This window comes from Schistocerca gregaria, chromosome 1 (assembly GCF_023897955.1).
Source record: "Schistocerca gregaria isolate iqSchGreg1 chromosome 1, iqSchGreg1.2, whole genome shotgun sequence".
Taxonomy (NCBI): domain Eukaryota; kingdom Metazoa; phylum Arthropoda; class Insecta; order Orthoptera; family Acrididae; genus Schistocerca; species Schistocerca gregaria.
The window spans coordinates 318203447-318225768 of NC_064920.1; the positions used below are offsets into that span (position 1 = coordinate 318203447).

Sequence of the window (22322 nt, forward strand, 5' to 3'; positions counted from 1 at the left end):
AAAATCCATCGCAAACATGAAATACTGGTACATTAACAACTGGCGTAACAGCCAGAATGTTGAATACAAGCATGCGAACGTACTTGTATGGTGTTGTACAAGAGCTGGATTCAGTTTGTGGGATGAAATTACTTGTTTGTTTCACTTGATCGGTCAATAAATGGACAGTTAACGTTGTTTGTGGCTGATCGCGGAGTTTTCGTCCGATGATGTCTCATATGTGCTCAAGTGGAGACAGATATGGTGATGGAACAGGTCAAGGCAACACGTCGACACCACGTAGAGCATGTTGGGTTACGACAGCGGTATGTGGGCGGGCGTTATACTGTCGGAAAACACCTCCTGGAATGCTTTTCATGAAAGGCGTCTCAGCAGGTTGAATCACGAGATTTGCAGTCAGGGTAGTTGGAAAACCAGGGTAGTGGCCCTCCTGTCATACGATATCGCACCCACACAGTGTGAGTCCAGTGTTTGCAGCATTCAGACAGCTTGGTTGAAGGCCGTCAACTAGCTTCTCCTATTAACCAACATACGGCCATCACTGGCACGGAGACAGAACCAGCGTTCATCAGAAAACACAGCAGGTGTTCATCCTGCCCTCCAAAGGACTTTCGCTTCACATCACTGCATTCGCAAATGTGGTGGTTTTTGTTCAGTGGAATGCGTACTGCAGAGAATCTGGGTCGGAACTATCTTTGAGGTAAGCGATTTGTAACAGTTCATTGTGTCACTGTGGTGCCAACTACTGCTCAAAGTGCTGTTGCAAATGCAGTATGACGTTCCGCAGCCGAACGCCAGACAACATGTGTGCCTCTCGGTAGTGCTACACGGTCGCCCGGAGCCCGGTCTTGTTGAGGCCGCCGTACATTTCGTGACCTGCACTGCCAGCAGTCATGTACAGTGGCTTCATTCCTGCCAAGTCTTTCAGCAGTATTCCAAAGGGAACATCCAGCTTCTCGTAGCCCCATTACACGACCTCTTTCGAACTCAGTGAGGTACTGATGAAGGCGTCTTTGTCGCCTTAAGGACGTTCATGATTAACATCAACTCACCACATCCAGTCTCAGTGGTAACTAACGTACACGACCGTTACAACAGGTATTTAAAGCAAACATGATTTGTACCCTACAGTGGCGGTACTAGCTCCAGTCTTATGCGAATGGTGCGAAATTTCATCAGACATCATCTTTCAGATGTAGAAACACGCCTATTAGCTTTCTGCTAAGGCGCACAGCAACTTTTTGGTTTTGCGATTCTTTTCTATCAGTGTAGGTCACAATGACATTGCAGGATGGATGGCTGGGCAGCAGGTGTAAAGAACCAGTTTCTTGGCCATAATGGAATCACAAACACAGCGGTAACAACAAGTTTATTCAGCAGAAATCATAGAGCAGATGTAGACAGTGTCCCAATGGCGTGCGATGACCTAGGCAGCAGCGCTTGTCCAGTGATGCACGTGGCAGTGAGAGCAGCAACAACGTCGCCAAGCCCCAAAGCTGCTACGTCAAAGGAGCGGTGTCAGCGCTTCCTTGATTGTGCAGCTACGCCAGGCCAGCATGTATGTGACACTCAGTGGCATGAGCCTTGGATGCGGGCCGGACGCGCTGTTGGAGGTAAATGCAGTAACCAGCCAGCAACTCGCAGTGGGTCAGGCGCAGGAGGCATTGAAGTGCGGCCTGTAAACCAAAAACCCCTAAGTGGCGAAAAGAAGCTGATTGATGTCAGCCTGCAGCAGGTGACAGCTAGAAGGAGCTATTTCAGGCCTAGACAGCAACAGGTTTAGTTGCGGCCCATGGACCAGCAGCTGACAGAGGAAGCTGCCAGTTGCAGACGACGCTGGGTGATCCACACTGACGGGTTGACGGCTGGGATGGAGCCGTTCATGGTGTAGGCAGCAGTCGACGACAGATGATCATTGCGGAACCTGGCGTTATTATCAAAATGCGCAGTTTCCGGTCATGTGCGGGGCCCAAGCCAAGTGTCTGGACCCAACGTGTGGTAAGCACCTCCAACCACAGTTCCTGAGTGGAAGCCTTAGCCATGCAGACTCAGTACCTTTCCGGAACTGACTCTGAATTACTATAACAACAAGACCAATCAATGCAAGTAAACTACATCCATGATATCTCCCAAAATAATTTTCAACCTATCACAATACGAAATCTACCCACATATTATAGTCCGCAAAACAAAATCTCAAAACTACAACAAAAAAACCTCCATTTTTTGTACACTAAATCACACACCTTTTTTAGTGTGGTAGTGACACAAAAAATACACTTAATAAAACACAAAACGTACCTAATACACTACCACGTCCTTGGCCTTAACACGTACGGTAATGTGCACGTAACTTGTGAGGGTGTGGCTTGTCTTTTCTTCTTACGTTACTCTCCGCCCTTTTTAGAGAGTGGCGGCGGTGCTTATAGCAGTGAATCTGGTGTGCCCCACAAAGGACACATACATCCAACACGTACGACCATTCCACTTGTTGGAAACTGCGGTTTCACATTCAATGGTAAGACCACACAATTATCTGATATGGACCCGGACGCTGGGTGACGAATTTGTACGTTTCCCGCTTTGGGGTGTATGACCTTGTCAGTATCACCCACTGACCTACAAGGTGCTCCAGGAGTTTAGCACTGCACTGTCCTGTTGGTTCCTGACGTTCAAGGTAGTGCCATTGGTTTTCTGTACTCACTTCCTTACCTCTCACGAAACTTTCGAGAGATTTAGCACAGGCTCGCCATTTTCCCCATCTTTAAGTTTTGATATGTTAGAACAAGTGGTACATCTTATACATAAACTGGCCGAAGAATAGGAGATTTCCTTGTACGATATGTGGCTGACAAGTTGCAGTATAAGAGGCCAAATGAGGCAGGTAAGAAAGAGCAGTCCACAGGTCCGAGGTGCCATAGTGAGCTGAGCTAGAAAATGTCTTGGTATCTAGCGAGTAACTAAGTGGAAGCCACTTAGAGACCTCCGTGGAAGGTAAGGGGTAAAATCGAGACACTGCACGGCTATGGACGCTACGTAGCATGACTAAATGTGATAAAAACAGAAGCCATTCATTAAAAAACACTAAAATAACTTCCTGACAAGCTACAAAAATCTGATAACAGTACTGAAACTGAAAAGAGGAGATTGGTTTAATAAAATTAGTATCATAATTATAAAACAAGTATTGTGAAAGTGACACGTGTGCAATTTTTTATATTAAAACAACAAATAATACAGACATATTTAAATATACAGGGTGATTATAATTAAAATTAAACTTTCAGTAGAAATAACACCACTGCTCAGAATGACGTCAAATTGCAACGGAATATTATCGGAGAATGGGGAAAACGTATGGCAGCAGACAAAAAGTAGTGTGAAAATTGATCAATTGATAGCGCTGTATGTGTCAGAATACGTAAATGAAAACACTTGTCATGCACACGACCCATTGAAGTTGGTATAAACACGCCGGGTACACGGTTTTTCCGCCCTTGGCGTCTGCGCGTTCGCCATGACTGTTTTAATGTAAGATCCCACTCTGCTTGTAAAGCAGTATTACAAGAATGATGACTGTGCACACGTCGCTCTGCAGAAGTTTCTGACACTGAAGGTTTTGAAAACAGGCGTTGGTCCGATGACTGCCCTGGGTCTGGAGAAAATGATAACAAATTACAAAAGACGGATTCTTTTGGCAGAGGGAGGAAACGAATTGATTCGGCGTCAGTGGAAGCAGTGACCACAGCAACGCACGAGGAGACGAGTTGTGGCGTGCAAACGTGTAGTGTACGGAAACTTGCCCGTAATTGGACATACCCGTGCGTAAAATCCTACGAAACATCCTTCTTTGTTATCCATTCAAAATTACCCATATGCACGAGTTGATTCCTATTGACCTGCCATCAAGAGAGAACTTTGCTTTAGAGTTTCTAGCTCGCATGGAAGTGGACAATGATTGGTCGCGGAAGATTTTGTGGACAGACGAAGCCCACTTCGATCTGACAGGAAATGTCAATACACAGAATTTTCGAATGTGGGCAACGGAAAATCTACACGCAAATCAACCAGTACCACTGCATCCTGAAAAGGCCAGTGTGTGGTATGGGTTTACGGCATCATGTATCATAGGGCGATATTTTTTCGAAGTAGCATGTTCTTCCGGTCCTGTTACCTGTATCGTCAAGGGTAGCGCTATGAGTGTCTTTTTCTCAGCCACGTCATACCAACTCTCCAGCAGAGTGGATGTGTGAACGAGATCATTTTTATGCAAGATGCCGCACCTCCGCACATTGCAAATCCAGGTAAGCAGCTGCTGAAGTGTCATTTCGGAACTGCTAGAACTATAAGCGACCTGGCCGTCCCGATGACCTGATCTTAATTTGAGTGCCTTCTGGCTGTGAGGCTATCTGAAAGATGTTGCATTCAGTGTTCCGATCACAAACTTAGTTGCATTGAAGGTACGCATTGCGCAACACGTTCTGAACGTGACTTCGGAAACACCTCGATCTGTTGTGGAACTCACTATTTCTCAATTTAAACTTGTTGTAGAAAACGTTTACAGCATATTGAACATGTTTAGCTCCAGTCATACGGAAATTAATAATGCAATTTTATTTTATACAGTTTTTGGGCTCAGTAAAATTAAAAACCGATTTTTCCATTCCTATGTGGTATGACTTTGCCGTAATGGATAGGCTTACGTAACTAACAGTATCACACGTATTCACCCGTGCACACTGAGTAGTACAGTTTGTTTAACGTCAAACGTACACCTTAGGCATTTTTGTATGATTCATTTGCCATTTTTAGTCGACCACTATTAAATTATGATGCTTACAGCGCCATCTATTGCTACATTTTGTAATTATTTATTTTTCTTCTGCCGTACGTTTTCACACTTCTATGATAATATTTCGTTGCAATTTGATGTCATTCTGACCAGAGACGTCATTCCTATAGCGGTTTGAAAGTTTAACATTAATTATAATCACCCTTTACATTTGATTCACAGGTACTGAAATAGGTTTTAAAATGAGCGCATTTAACAAATCAACACTGGGACCAAAATTTTTTATAAGTAAATTATTATATTTTTTTACTGAGTACAAAAAAAAAGTTCTTCGCAGAAACGCAAACACGTTAGCATCAGCATGAATTATTCGTACCGTAGGTGCAACCACAACGGAGTGGTATGTGTTGAGAGGCCAGACAAACGTGTGGTTCCTGAAGAGGGGCAGCAGCCTTTTCAGTAGTTGCAGGGGCAACACTCTGGATGATTGACTGATCTGGCCTTGCAACAATAACCAAAACGGCCTTGCTGTGCTGGTACTGCGACCGGCTGAAAGCAAGGGGAAACTACAGCCCTAATTTTTCCGGAGGGCTTGCAGCTTTACTGTATGGTTAAATGATGATGGCGTCCTCTTGGGTAAAATATTCCGGAGGTAACATAGTCCCCCATTCGGATCTCCGGGCGGGGACTACTCAAGAGGACGTTGTTAGCAGGAGAAAGAAAACTGGCGTTCTACGGATCGGAGAGTGGAATGTCAGATCCCTCAATCGAGCAGGCAGGTTAGAAAATTTAAAAAGGGAAACGGATAGGTTAAAGTTAGATATAGTGGGAGTTAGTGAAGTTCGGTGGCAGGAGGAACAAGACTTGGGTGAATACAGGGTTATAAATACAAAATCAAATAGGGGTAATGCAGGTGTAGGTTTAATAATGAATAAAAAATAGGAAAGCGGGTAAGCTACTACAAACAGCATAGTGAACGCATTATTGTGGCCAAGATAGATACGAAGCCCACACCTACTACAGTAGTACAGGTTTATATGTCAACTAGCTCTGCAATTGACGAAGCAATTGATCAAATGTATGATCAAATTAAAGAAATTATACATATAGTGAAGGGCGACGAAAATTTAATAGTCATGGGTGACTGGAATTCGGTAGTAGGAAAAGGGAGAGAAGGAAACATAGTAGGTGCACATGGTTTGGGGTAAGAAATGAAAGAGGAAGCCGTCTGTCAGAATTTTGCACAGAGCATAACTTAACCATAGCTAACACTTCGTTCAAGAATCATGAAGGAAGATTGTATACATGGAAGAATCCCGAAGATATTAAAAGGTATCAGATACATTATGTAATGGTAGGACAGAGATTTAGGAACCAGGTTTTAAATTGTAAGACATTTCCTGGGGCAGGTGTGGACCCTGACCACAATCTATTGGTTATGAACTGGAGATTAAAATTGAAGAAATTTAAAAAAGGTGTGAATTTAAGGAGATGGGACCTGGATAAACTGACTAAACCAGAGGTTGTACATAGTTTCAGGGAGGGCATAAGGGAAAAATTGACAGCAGTGGGGGAAAGAAATACAGTAGAAGAACAATGGGTAGCTCTGAGGGATGAAGTAGTGAAGACAGCAGAGGATCAAGTAGGTAAAAATATGAGGGCTAATAGAAATCCTTGGGTAACAGAAGAAATATTTAATATAATTGATGAAAGGAGGAAACATAAAAACGCAGTAACTGAAGCAGGTATAAAGGAATACAAAATTCTCAAAAATGAGATCGACAGGAAGTGCAAAATGGCTAAGCAGGGATGGGTAGAGGACAAATGTAAGGATGTAGAGGCTTATCTCACTAGGGGTAAGATAGATACTGCCTACAGGAAAATTAAAGAGACCTTTGGAGAAAAGACAACCACTTGTATGAATATCAAGATCTCAGATGGAAACCCAGTCCTAACCAAAGAAGGGAAAGCAGAAAGGTGGAAGGAGTATATAGAGGGTCTATACAAGGGAGATGTACTTGAGGACAATATTATAGAAATGGAAGAGAATGTAGATTAAGTTTAAGATGAAATGGGAGATACGATACTGCGTGAAGAGTTTGACAGAGCACTGAAAGACCTGAGCCGAAACAAGGCCCCGGGAGTAGACAACATTCCATTAGAACTACTGACGGCCTTGGGAGAGCCAGTCCTGACAAAACTCTACCATTTGGTTAGCAAGATGTATGAGACAGGTGAAGTACCCTCAGACTTCAAGAAGAATACAATACTTCCAATCCCAAAGAAAGCAGGTGTTGACAGACGCGAAAATAACCGGACTATCAGCTTAATAAGTCACAGCTGCAAAATACTAACAAGAATTCTTTACAGACGAATGGAAAAACTGGTAGAAGCCGACCTCGGGGAAGATCAGTTTGGATTCCGTAGAAAATTGGATCACGTGAGGCAATATGGACAATACGACTTACCTTAGAAGAAAGATTATGGAAAGGCAAACCTACGTTTCTAGCATTTGTAGACTTAGAGAAAGCTTTTGACAGTGTTGACTGGAATACTCTCTTCCAAATTCTAACGGTGGCAGTGGTAAAATACAGGGAGCGTAAGGTTATTTACAATTTGTACAGAAACCAGATGGCAGTTATAAGAGTCGAGTGGTATGAAAGGAAGTTAGTGGTTTGGAAGGGAGTGAGACAGGGTTGTAGCCTCTCCCCAATGTTATTCAATCTGTGCATGGAGGAAAAATTCGGAGTAGGTATTAAAATCCATGGAGAAGAAATAAAAACTTTGAGGTTCGACGATGACATTGTAATTCTGTCAGAGACGGCAAAGGACTTGGAAGAGCAGTTGAACGGAATGGACAGTGTCATGAAGGGAGAATATAAGACGAACATCAACAAAAGCAAAACGAGGATAATGGAATGTAGTAGAATTACGTCGGGTGATGCTGAGGGAATTAGATTAGGAAATGAGACACTTACAGTAAAGGAGTTTTGCTATTTGGGGAGGAAAATAACTGACGATGGTCGAAGTAGAGAAGATATAAAATGTAGACTGGCAATGGCAAGGAAAGTGTCTCTGAAGAAGAGAAATTTGTTTACATCGAGTATAGATTTAAGTATGAGGAAGTCGTTTCTGAAAGTATTTGTATGGAGTGTAGCCATGTATGGAAGTGAAACATGGACGATAAATAGTTTGGATAGGAAGAGAATAGAAGCTTTCGAAATGTGGTGCTACAGAAGAATGCTGAAGATTAGATGGGTAGATCACATAACTAATGAGGAGCTATTGATAGAATTTGGGGAGAGGAGGAGTTTGTGGGACAACTTGACGGGAAGAAGGGACCGGTTGGTAGGACATGTTCTGAGGCATCAAGGGATCACAAATTTAGCATTGGAGGCAGCGTGGAGGGTAAAAATCGTAGAGGGAGGCCAAGAGGTGAATATACTAAGCAGATTCAGAAGGATGAAGGTTGCAGTAGGTACTGGGAGATGAAGAAACTTGCACAGGATAGAGTAGCATGGAGAGCTGCAACATACCAGTCTCACGACTGAAGACCACAACAACAACATTGTTTTTATTTGTTTATGTTTATTTAGTAAGACGTTGCGAATTCATGTTTGTAAAGATGTTACTTGAATACTGTAGTGCAAAGCTGGCAACAGAGAATGAAGTTGTCCCTTTGTCTAGAGATAGCCATTCATGTACAAAATGGAATTTGAAATTCATTGTAAGGTAATAAGTGACTGTATTGAAATGGTTGTCAAGTGGAGTTGTTCAGTCATGTATAACACATACACTCCTGGAAATGGAAAAAAGAACACATTGACACCGGTGTGTCAGACCCACCATACTTGCTCCGGACATTGCGAGAGGGCTGTACAAGCAATGATCAGACGCACGGCACAGCGGACACACCAGGAACCGCGGTGTTGGCTGTCGAATGGCGCTAGCTGCGCAGCATTTGTGCACCGCCGCCGTCAATGTCAGCCAGTTTGCCGTGGCATACGGAGCTCCATCGCAGTCTTTAACACTGGTAGCATGCCGCGACAGCGTGGACGTGAACCGTATGTGCAGTTGACGGACTTTGAGCGAGGGCGTATAGTGGGCATACGGGAGACCGGGTGGACGTACCGCCGAATTTCTCAACACGTGGGGCGCGAGGTCTCCACAGTACATCGATGTTGTCGCCAGTGGTCGGCGGAAGGTGCACGTGCCCGTCGACCTGGGACCGGACCGCAGCGACGCACGGATGCACACCAAGACCGTAGGATCCTACGCAGTGCCGTAGGGGACCGCACCGCCACTTCCCAGCAAATTAGGGACACTGTTGCTCCTGGGGTATCGGCGAGGACCATTCGCAACCGTCTCCATGAAGCTGGGCTACGGTCCCGCACACCGTTAGGCCGTCTACCGCACACGCCCCAACATCGCGCAGCCCGCCTCCAGTGGTGTCGTGACAGGCGTGAATGGAGGGACGAATGGAGACGTGTCGTCTTCAGCGATGAGAGTCGCTTCTGCCTTGGTGCCAGTGATGGTCGTATGCGTGTTTGGCGCCGTGGAGGTGAGCGCCACAATCAGGACTGCATACGACCGAGGCACACAGGGCCAACACCCGGCATCATGGTGTGGGGAGCGATCTCCTAGACTGGCCGTACACCTCTGGTGATCGTCGAAGGGACACTGAATAGTGCACGGTACATCCAAACCGTCATCGATCCCATCGTTCTATCATTCCCAGACCGGCAAGGGAACGTGCTGTTCCAACAGGACAATGCACTTCTGCATGTATCCCGTGCCACCCAACGTGCTCTAGAAGGTGTAAGTCAACTACCCTGGCCAGCAAGATCTCCGGATCTGTCCCCCATTGAGCATGTTTGGGACTGGATGAAGCGTCGTCTCACGCGGTCTGCACGTCCAGCACGAACGCTGGTCCAACTGAGGCGCCAGGTGGAGATGGCGTGGTAAGCCGTTCCACAGGACTACATCCAGCATCTCTACGATCGTCTCCATGGGAGAATAGCAGCCTGCATTGCTGCGAAAGGTGGATATACACTGTACTAGTGCCGACATTGTGCATGCTCTGTTGCCTGTGTCTATGTGCCTGTGGTTCTGTCAGTGTGATCATGTGATGTATCTGACCCCAGGAATGTGTCAATAAAGTTTCCCCTTCCTGGGACAATGAATTCACGGTGTTCTTATTTCAATTTCCAGGAGTGTATATCTGGAATACAACAAAATCACCATATAACGTGATTGTCAGGGGACATGCTTAACTCCCACGTTATAGCGAACTCTTGGGTTGTCAAGCGTATGCAGTACAAGGACAAAATACGCATGAAAGAATGGGAAGAATACATAACGTAATATTATAACATGATACTATACTGTATTTAAACTTAAAGAAGATTGCAAGTGAAATGTATCAGAAACTTACTAAAAGGGGTACAGCAATTACCCAAACTACACTCAAATGTCGAACAAACAATAACGTTTGTTTCAGTGTGGTGTAAAAGGTACACTATCAGATAAAGTCTGGTAATTTACAACTCATCCTGCAAGGTGCAGTACGACATTAGTCTACTTTTTAAAAGCTGTCAATTAGCTTTTTTTGGTGACTTATACATCGCAGATTCTTTAGTGCGTATTGTTGTATGCTCTTCAGGTGAAACACCTCAATTTGATTTATTTCACTTTGTCGCTCCATCGAGCGTGTACTGGGAACATCAAGTGTACCTTCTTCTTCGGCTTCATCATCCTCACCCTAGTCTGCTTCACTCCTCTCATTTCGAACAGCATCAATAACGATCTCCGAAATCGGTTCTTTGTTGCAGACGATTACCTAACGATTGAGGTCTTAAAGAACAATACTGCACGGTTGAACATAAAATGCAGACGGGTTTGCTGCGCGGTCTGGGGCAACTTGTCACGGTTCGCGCAGATCTCCCCGACAGAGGTTAGAGTCCTCCCTCGGGCTTAGGTGTGTGTGTGTGTGTGTGTGTGTGTGTGTGTGTGTGTGTGTGTGTGTGTGGGTGTGTGTGTGTGTGTGTGTTGTCCTTAGCGTAAGTTAATTTAAGCTAGTTTTAAGTAGTGTGTAAACCTAGGGATCGATGTTCTCAGACGTTTAGTCCCATAAGAACTTAACACAAATTTCCAATTTGCATGCAACTTGATGTCACTGCTGTTGAAATATATGTCACTATACTGTTCATACGTTACGTTTTCTTCAATGGAAAATCTGTACCAGCAATTCCTAAAAGTGATAGGACCGATGTTTTGCAAAGTCAGGCCTACTGAGTACAAAACATCTTCAGATTTACAGATCTCATTTCCTCATTTGAACTTGAACCTAGAGGTTCACGGTGACAATGAGCCTTAAATGCACGTATGACACTCTGATCCAGTGGCTGAATTAATGGATTTGTGTTTTTTTGGCAAAACGTTTTTCTTCCCATCTCTCATTGCAATACGTCAGCTGATGAATGAGCTAGACAGTGATCAAGGATTAGTAGAGCTTCTTCTCTCAGTGTAGGTGACGTAGGTGCTTCCTCACCTCCGGAACAAATTCTTTCCGAAACCAGTTGGAGAGAATTTCACGGGTAATCCAAGAATGCTTTGAAGCCTCTAAGTGACTTGAAATGATGATATGTTCACATCTTGAAACATTTAGGGTTTTTAATTTTGCCTATAATAAGAGGCTGCCCTAATTATTTGTGGCAAAGACGAGGATTATTCTGTCTTTATTTATTTTCAGTGCACTTTTATTTCCTGATATTTTTTTTTTGTATCGAGAGTGCTGTTTGGAAGCAGTCAGTACTGTAGCTCTGTTTAGCTCTGATTCACCACAGTTACATACTTAACGATCATTTAAATTTTCTGCTGCTATTAGTCTGAACTGTGAACCAGACTTCTTGCTTCTGTGATCGTTTGGCGAATTCCACGGCCACATTTCCAGCTTGAAAACCAACCGTCGCTAGCTAAAAAAATCTTTGTTACCATGCAAAGCAAAGTGAAATTTATCAGCTTTGTCCTGAAAGTGGCACACCTTTGCTGCTCTTTATTAAAGACCAGCTAGAAAGATATTCTTCAAGTTGACTGTCTTTTCCTTTTTAGTCCTATTTTTGTCCAGTCTCACACCACTTTCGTAAGCGTCTACAGAACTTCTAAGTTAATTTTCTTCTTTCACTCACCAACTCGCGTGACGAACTTACTTTAGTTTCATAATTCTTCGCACGATCAGTAATTGTTACTTTGTCTCTTACAGAATACGCTTCTCGTTCCTGTGAAGTCGTAAGAAGCACACATCTAGGCAGTGAATAAATAATACATGATCTATATGATAAAGGTGCTGATTTAGATCATTAGCAAGCACTATTGCTTAATCAGTTAGTTTACAGCATCACATTGTTAACCGCGAGATGCGTATACAAAGTTTCTGTCCAACAACAATCCTTATTTACTGACAAGACAAACAAAAGTTAGCGTTTATTACGTCCATCTATTATGGTTCTTGTTTAGAGAGCTCGGAGGTTGCAGCAGTAAATTACACCACTTCATAAAGGCTACATACAGACTATGATAAGATTTTTTCAAATTTGTAAAATATACTGAGTGTGCTAAAAGTCATTTATAAACGATATTTAATTTTTTGGGACGTATTTTATACCGCATTATACCCGAGTCCGCGATATATCAGAGTGCCGTATATTGGGCTTTTTCTGTATTTAAAAGTGAAGGGCATGCTGATACGAGCGCTCTTTTGATTAAGGTAGTCTATCTCATGACAAAGTAAATATAAGGGGCCTTTGCCGTCAACAGGTTATTGGGCAAAGTGGTAAGCCACTGTGCGGCATATGAGCAGCGCGATTGCGTGGTATGTAGCTACTTTGGACTTAGTTATTTCAGTGCAACGGTTTGCAACCTTGGGAATGTTTATCCACTGTGTACTATATATTTGTTACTGAACTTTACTTTGGTGAACAAGTTATTCAAATAGATGTGAGTGAACTGGCTAAATGTGGAGAATTAAACGTTGCATGTGGGCACTCTGCTTGTCTTTGATGGCACTACTACTTAAAATTATACTTGTTTCACTCTACATAATATTAAAATTTTTAAGGTCACAGTTCAATATAACTTGTTTTCTTGTATTCACTAAAATTAAGATTGAATCTTAATGTTGTTGTCAGGGTATATCCTTTTCTAACAGACCATTCCCATATCGTGTTATTTAGTATTTCAAATTTATCTGTGCTTTTCCATTTTTTTATTAACTTCCTTAGGCTGGCCTTTCATGATTTGAAATATTTCATTGTGCCACAATGTATCAGTGTGCAACAGGCTCCGTAGGTTATATCAGTGGAGCCCTAAGTTCTGTATGGTTGTATGCTCGGCCTGTTGTGGTTAGATAGCAACAAATTGGTTTCATTTGACGTTCAGTTTCACTTCATTTATCTGTTACCATAAACCGTATAGTACGTTGCAGTTTGACTGTCTCGAGTAGCGGCTACATTTTGCGTCCAACCAATAGAAAATCTGAAAAGGAAAATGCAAAGGCCCAATTTATATGTAGTAGGGGTCAGTGAAGTGAAGTGAAGTGAAAAGAAGACAAGGATTTCTGGTCAGATAACTATAGGGTAATATCAACAGCAGAAGAAAATTGTATAATGAGAGTAGCATTCGTTATGGATAGGAACGTAGACTTGTTCTTATCAAAATCGACAGCAAACCAACACCAACAAAGATAGTTCAGGTGTACATTGCTATGTCGCAGGCTGAATACGAAGAGATAGAGGAAGTGTATGGGGATACTGAAAGGGTTATACAGTATTTAAAGAGATATGAAAATCTAGTAGTCATGGGACACTGGAAAGCAGTTGTAGGGGAAGGAGTAGAAGAGAAGGTTACAGGCGAATATGGACTTAGGACAAGGAATGAGAGAAGGGAAAGGCTAATTGAGTTCTGTAAGAAGTTTCAGCTAGTACTAGCGAATACCCTGTTCAAGATTCACAAGAGTTGGTGGTATCCTTGGAAAAGGCCGGGTGATACGGGAAGATTTCAGTTAGATTACATCATCGTCAGACAGAGATTCCTAAATCAGGTACTGGATTGTAAGGCGTACCCAAGAGCAGACATAGACTCAGATCGCAACTAGTGGTGACGAAGAGTAGGCGGAAGTTTATGACATTAGTCAGGAAGAATCAATACGCAAACAAGTGGGACATGGAAGTTCTAAAGAATGACGAGAAACGGTTGAAGTTCTGTAAGCAATAAGCAATAGCTCAGTAGGCAATACAGTTGAAGAGGAATGGACATCTCTAAAAATCGCAATCACCTGCAAAGAAAATCATAGGTACAAAGAAGGTAACGGCGAAGAAACCATGGGTAACAAAAGAAGTACTTCAGCTGATCGATGAAAGGATGATGTACAAAAGTGCTCAGGGAAATCCAGGAATTCAGAAATACAAATTGCTGAGGAATGAAATAAATAGGAAATGCAGGGAAGCTAAGATGAAACGGCTGCACAAAAAAATGTGAAGACATCGAAAAAGAAATGATTGTTGGAAGGACAGACTCAGCATACAGGAAAGTCAAAACAACCTTCGGTGACATTAAAAGCAATGGTAATAACATTAAGAGTGCAACGGGAATTCCACTTTTAAATGCAAAGGAGAGAAAGGATAGGTGGAAAGAATACATTGAAAGCCTATGTGAGGGGGAAGATTTCTCTGATGTGATAGAAGAAAAAACAGGAATCGATTTAGGAGAAATAGGGGATCCAGTATTATAATCAGAATTTGAAAGACTTACGATGAACTAAGGCAGAAGGAATGGATAACATTCCATTAGAATTTCTAAAATCACTGGGGGAAGTGGCAACAAAACGACTATTCACGTTGGTGTGTGGAATGTACGAGTCTGGCGACATACCATCTGACTTTCGGAAAAACATCATCCACACAATTTAGAAATGGCAAGAGCTGAAAAGTACGAGAATTACCGCACAACCAGCGTAGCAGCTCATGCATCCAAGTTGCCTACAAGAATAATACACAGAAGAATGGAAAAGGAAATTGAGGATACACTAGATGACGATTATATTGGCTTTAGGAAAGGTAAAGGCACGAGAGAGGCAATTCTGACGTTGCTGTTAATAATGGAATAATGGCACCAAGACACATTCATATGATTTGTCGACTTGGTAAAAGCGTTCAACAATGTAAAGTGGTGCAAGGTGTTCGAAATTCTGAGAAAAGTAGGGGTAAGCTATAGGGAGAGACGGGTTTCATACAATACGTACGACAGCCAAGAGGGAATAATAAGAGTGGACAACCAAAACGAAGTGCTCGTATTAAAAAGGATGTAGCCTTTCGTCACTACTGTTCAATCTGTACATCGAGGAAGCAATGATGGAAATAAAAGAAAGGTTCAGGAGTTGAATTAAAATGAAAGGTGAAAAGATATCAATGATATGATGACATTGCTATCCTGAGTGAAAATGAAGAAGAATTACATGATCTGCTGAACGAAATGAACAGTCTAATGAGGACAGAGTATGAATTGAGAGTAAATCGAAGAAAGACGAAGGTAATGAGATGTAGTAGAAAGGAGAACAGCGAGAAACTTAACATCAGGATTGATGGTCACGAAGTAGATGAAGTTAACGAATTCTACTACCTAGGAAGTAAAATAACAGATGACGGTCGGAGCAAGGAGGACATCAAAAGCAGAGTAGGAATCGAAAAAAGGACATTCCTGGCCAAGAGAAGTCTACTAATATCAAATATCGGCCCTAAGTTGAAGAAGAAATTTCTGAGAATGTACGTCTGCGGTACAGCATTGTATGTTAGTGAAACATGGACTGTGGGAAAACCGGAACAGAGGAGAATCTAAGCGTTTGAGATGTGGTGCTATAAACAAATGTTGAAAATTAGGTGGACTGATAAGGTAAAGAATGAGGCGGTTCGGCGCAGAATCGAAGAGGGTAGGAATATGTGGATAAGGAGAAGGGATATGACATACACTCCTGGAAATTGAAATAAGAACACCGTGAATTCATTGTCCCAGGAAGGGGAAACTTTATTGACACATTCCTGGGGTCAGATACATCACATGATCACACTGACAGAACCACAGGCACATAGACACAGGCAACAGAGCATGCACAATGTCGGCACTAGTACAGTGTATATCCACCTTTCGCAGCAATGCAGGCTGCTATTCTCCCATGGAGACGATCGTAGAGATGCTGGATGTAGTCCTGTGGAACGGCTTGCCACGCCATTTCCACCTGGCGCCTCAGTTGGACCAGCGTTCGTGCTGGACGTGCAGACCGCGTGAGACGACGCTTCATCCAGTCCCAAACATGCTCAATGGGGGACAGATCCTGAGATCTTGCTGGCCAGGGTAGTTGACTTACACCTTCTAGAGCACGTTGGGTGGCACGGGATACATGCGGACGTGCATTGTCCTGTTGGAACAGCACGTTCCCTTGCCGGTCTGGGAATGGTAGAACAATGGGTTCGATGACGGTTTGGATGTACCGTGCACTATTCAGTGTCCCCTCGACGATCACCAGAGGTGTACGGCCAGTGTAGGAGATTGCTCCCCACACCATGATGCCGGGTGTTGGCCCTGTGTGCCTCGGTCGTATGCAGTCCTGATTGTGGCGCTCACCTCCACGGCGCCAAACACGCATACGACCATCATTGGCACCAAGGCAGAAGCGACTCTCATCGCTGAAGACGACACGTCTCCATTCGTCCCTCCATTCACGCCTGTCGCGACACCACTGGAGGCGGGCTGCACGATGTTGGGGTGTGAGCGGAAGACGGCCTAACGGTGTGCGGGACCATAGCCCAGCTTCATGGAGACGGTTGCGAATGGTCCTCGCCGATACCCCAGGAGCAACAGTGTCCCTAACTTGCTGGGAAGTGGCTGTGCGGTCCACTACGGCACTGCGTAGGATCCTACGGTCTTGGCGTGCATCCGTGCGTCGCTGCGGTCCGGTCCCAGGTCGACGGGCACGTGCACCTTCCGCCGACCACTGGCGACAACATCGATGTACTGTGGAGACCTTACGCCCCACGTGTTGAGCAATTCGGCGGTACGTCCATCCGGTCTCCCGTATGCCCACTATACGCCCTCGCTCAAAGTCCGTCAACTGCACATACGGTTCACGTCCACGCTGTCGCGGCATGCTACCAGTGTTAAAGACTGCGATGGAGCTCCGTATGCCACGGCAAACTGGCTGACATTGACGGCGGCGGTGCACAAATGCTCCGCAGCTAGCGCCATTCGACAGCCAACACCGCGGTTCCTGGTGTGTCCGCTGTGCCGTGCGTCTGGTCATTGCTTGTACAGCCCTCTCGCAGTGTCCGGAGCAAGTATGGTGGGTCTGACACACCGGTGTCAATGTGTTCTTTTTTCCATTTCCGGGAGTGTATATTAAGGCAGGAGGGAATGACTCCCATGGTACTAGAGGGAGCTATAGAGGGCAAAAACTGTACAGGAAGACAGAAACTGGAATATATCCAGCAAATAATTGATGACATAGGTTGAAAGTGCCTTATCAAACCTGTCAGAACACTGACAAAAAAAACAACAACAAAAAACACTACTTTGTACATCAATAGACCTGTCAATTCATAGTTCTTCGAATTGTAAGCTGCAACACCGTATGGCAATAAAGCATACTCATCGTTACTATGGCTATTCATATAGTGGCTTAGCAGTTTTTTTTGAATGTACATGCTCCATTCTTTGATTTACCTGTGGGTCTAATAGGCTCGTTATCTGCATGCAAACAAGGGGTAGGTGGTACAACTGCTTCATACATTCCGACATAAAATTGGGTCTCTAATTCGGAATTAAAGTGCCTGGAACACCAAACTGTAGTAACCAGTTAGTCATTATCTCCTGCGCCGATTCAGGACTGCGATCATTACCACATAATGCGAGAAATGGTCAGGTGTCACAACTTACAGGTTCCCGACTGTTTGGCAAAAAGGTCATAAAAGATCAATCCCAAACATTTAAAAAATTTTGCTGATTTCTGGTAATCTTTGCAGCAGAATATGTTTATGGCTCAGCTTTGCATGGCGTGCACATGACACAGACTTTTTAACATACTGCTCTACATCTTGTCTACACGTACACCACTGATATTGTTCAGGTACTCATTTTTCAGCTATTCTATGCCCTCTATGTCCGCAGCTCGTGGTCTCGCGGTAGCGTTCTCGCTTCCCGAGCACGGGGTCCCGGGTTCGATTCCCGGCGGGGTCAGGGATTTTTCACCTGCCTCGTGATGACTGGGTGTTTGTGTCGTCTTCATCATCATCATCAATCATCCCCATTACGGTCGGAGGAAGGCAATGGCAAACCACCTCCACTAGGACCTTGCCTAGTATGGCGGCGCGGGTCTCCCGCGTCGCTCCCCTACGCTCGGTAAACGGAGTATGGGACTCATCATCATCATCATGCCCTCTATTAACAGATAATACATAACCACATGTCCGTTAGTCACTTCTTCTTATAGTATCACAACACAGGGCCTAAGATTTGTTGCCTTGCATGATACACCGTTGTGTATGACGAACTGTGGTTGCATTGCAAATATTTTGCAGGCCTTGTCAGCAGCACGTACTCTTTGCCACTCCACAATGGTGTGACCTACTGTCCATATTACACCAGTCTTTGTACTGAGGCCATCTACGTTAACTTTTTTTTCTTATTTGTGAATTACTTCAAAATAAAATTAATTTTAGATTCAGCTCTTAACATTTTAGTCTACTTGATGGATCCCTTAATCCAAAGAATCACTTTTTCCCGAATAAACAGCCCTGAATGTACGCTGAGGTGACAGAGCTCAAGGGATGCTGATATGCTGATGGCTGTAGTATCGTGTACACAAGCTATAAAAGGCCAATGCATTGGTGGCGCTATCCTTTGCACTCAATTGAGTCATATGAAAAGGTTTCCGACCTGATTGTGACTACTTTAAGGGAATTAAGAAACTTTCAACGTGGAATGACAGTTGGAGCTGGACCCAAGGGACATCTCATTTCTCAAATCATAAGAGAATTTAGTATTCCGAGATAGTGTCGAGAGTGTGTCAAGCATACCAAATTTGAGGCATTACCTCTCACCACGGACAACACAGTGGCCAGAGACCTTCACTTAACGAGCGAGAGCAGCGGCGTTTTTATAGAGTTGTCAGTGCTAACAGACAAGCAAATGAGAGTGAAATATCAGCAGAAATAAATGTGGAACGTACAACGATCATATCCATCACGAGAGGGTTATGAAATTTGACATTAATGGGCTATGGCAGCAGACGAGCAACGCGAGTGCCATTGCTTAAGAACAAGACATCACCTGTAGTCCTCCCTTAGATTGTTGCCATATTGTTTGGATCCTAGATGACTGGAAAATGGTGGTCTGGTAGGATGAGTCCTGATTTCACTTGGTAGGAGATGGCTGTAGGGTTAGAGTGTGGTGCAGACTCCAACAATCCATAGGCCTAAGTTATCAGAACTGTTCAAGCTGGTGGTGGGTCCTTAATGGTGTAGGCTGTATTTACATGGAATGGACTGGGTCCTCTCTAACTGAACCTATTATTGCAAATAAATAGTTACCTTAAGCTACTTGGAGACCATTTTTAGTCATTTATGGACCTAATGTCCCCAAAAAACGATTTTTATGGATGATAATTCACCATGTCAAGGCACCATAATTGTTAGCTAGTGGTTTGAAGAATGGTCTAGACAATTCAAGTATAAGATTTGGTACTGAGGTCTGCAGGCATGAATCCTATCGAAAATTTATGGAACATAATCAAGAGGTCCCCCCATGAACCGTGGCCCTGGGGGAGACTTGCGTGCCTCAGCGATACAGATGGCCATACTGTACGTGCAGCCACAACGTAGGGGTATCTATTGAGAGGCCAGACACACGTGTGGTTCCTAGAGAGGGGCAGCAGCCTTTTCATTAGTTGCCGGGACAACAACTTAGATGATTGACTGTTCTGGCCTTGTAACATCAACCAAAATGGTCTTGCTGTGCTGGTACTAATTACGGCTGACAGCAAGGGGAAACTTTCCGAGGGCATGCAGCTTTAGTGTATGGTTAAATGATGATAGTGTCCTCTTGGATAAAATATTCCGGAGGTAAAATAGTCCCCCATTCGGATTTTCGGGCGCGGATTTCTAAGGAGGACGTCATTATCAGTAGGAAAAATCCTGGCGTTCTACGGATCGGAGCGTGGAATGTCAGATTCCTTAATAGGGCAGGCAGGTTACAAAATTAAAAAAAGGGAAATGGATAGGTTAAAGTTAGATATACTGGGAATTACTGAAGTTCAGTGGCAGGAGGAACAAGACTTCTGGTCAGGCGAATACAGGGTTATACATGCAAAATCAGATAACGGTAATGCGGGAGTGGATAAGCTACTACGAACAGCATAGACACAAATACCAACACGCACGAGTTTATATGCCAACTAGCTTCCCGCAGGTGGTGAAGAGATTGAAGAAATGTATGATGCGATAAAAGAAATTATTCCTATAGTTAAGGGAGACGAAAATTTAGTAGTCATGGGAGACTGGAACGCGATTGTAGGAAAAGGAAGAGATGGAAAAGTGGTAGGTGAACATGGACTGGCTGCAAGGAATGAAAGAGGAGGCCGCCTGGTAGAATTTTACACAGAGCATAACTTAATCATAGCTGATACTTGGTTTAAGAATCATGAACGAAGGTTGTATACATGGAAGAGGCCTGGAGACACTGGAAGGTTTCAGATAAATTATATAATGGTAAGCCAGAGATTTCGGATTTAGGTTTTAAATTGTAAGACATTTCCAGGTTTAGAAGTGGACTCTGACCACAATTTATTGGTTATGAACTGTAGATTAAAACTGAAGAAACTGCAGAAAGGTAGGAATTTAAGGAGGTGGGACCAGCATAAACTAAAAGAATTAGAGGTTGTAGAAAGTGTGAGAGAGAGTATTAGGGTAAGATTGACAAGAACAGGGGAAAGAAATACAGTAGAAGAAGAATGGGTAGCTATGAGAGATGGAATAGCGAAGGCAGCAGAGGATCAAGTAGGTAAAAAGAAGAGAGATAATAGGTATCCTTGCGTAGCAGAAGAGATATTGAATTTAATTTATGAAATGAGAAAATACAAAAACCAGTATGTGAAGCAGGTGAAAAGAATACATACGTCTCAAAAATGAGATCGACAGGAAGTGCAAAATGGCTAAGCAGGGATGGTTAGGGGGCAAATGTAAGGATGTAGAAGCATGTATCACTAGGGCTAAGATAGATACTGCCTACAGGAAAATTAAAGAGACCCTTGAAGAAAAGAGCACTACCTGCATGAATATCAAGAGCTCAGATGGAAAACCCATTATAAGCAAAGAAGGGAAAGCAGAAAGGTGGAAGGAGTAATTTTTTTTTTAATTTGTGGTAAGTTCCTATGGGACCGATCTGCTGAGGTCATCGGTCCGTAGGCTTACACACTACTTAATCTAACTTTAACTTACGCTAAGGATAACACTTACACCCATGCCCAAGGGTATGGCCACGGAAGTAGACAACGTTCCAGTTGAACTACTGATAGCCTTGGGAAAGCCAGCCACGACAAAACTCTTCCATCTGGTGAACAAGATGTATGAGAAAATCGAAATACCGTCAGACTTCAAGAAAAACTTAATAATTCCAATCCCAAAGAAAGTAGGTGTTGACAGGTGTGAAAATTACCAAAGTATTAGTTTAATGAGTCACAGTTTTAGGATACTAACACGAATTTTTTAAAGATTTTATATTTTTGGAGTCCTGAAGAAAGACGCTCGTGGCCATCGATTTGCTTCAGAATGAAGAGGTGCAAGCCCAGGTACAGTCATGGATCTGCAGTCAATAGCAAACATTTTTCCATGAAGGCATTGACCATCTTGTCTCACAGTGGGAGGAATGTATTAACTGTGGCGAATACTTTTAAAACAATGAACAGCTGATTTTCCATTGCCTTTTTTTAATTTGATTACCCCATTTTACATTTATTCCCGGAAAATAATTTGCTTGCACCTGAAAAATTAATACGGCCGAACGCAGTGAATGCATTTCAACACCGCATATTATAAGGGACGATCAAAAAGTTACCGTTCAAAGGCCATACAGTCCAGAATCAGTACGTGAATCAGGCAAAATCGCCGAGAGTATTGAAGCAATCGTCCGATTGACAATCCAGGTTGAAAATGTCCATTTGATGCTGCTGCATAAAGAAGTCCATTACTACTTGCTGAACACCCTTATCCGACAGGAATCGTTGGTCCTTCAAGGCCTTTTTCATGGAACTGAAGGCGTGATAATCGAATGGGTAGTGATAAGGACTGTAGGAAGGGCGCTGTAGTGACGTCCACTTGAGTTGGTGTAATTGTGCATTACAACATTTTCTGTGTTGGGAAGTCCTGTACATATTCTTCATTCTCCGATGGATGTCTATCGGTATTTATCCTTCAGCAGCTAAGAAAAGAAT

General features: G+C 43.4%; 1 protein-coding gene across 1 annotated transcript in view; it reads left to right on the forward strand.

Annotated features, from left to right (window-relative positions):
- Window positions 1–1411: 1411 nt before the first annotated feature.
- Window positions 1412–22322, forward strand: part of LOC126345423 (uncharacterized) — a 117285-nt gene continuing 96374 nt past the window's right edge. Inside the window, exon 1 of the mRNA XM_050002105.1 lies at window positions 1412–1613. Coding sequence (XP_049858062.1) covers window positions 1412–1613 — 202 coding nt within the window. The remainder of the gene's footprint in view (window positions 1614–22322) is intronic.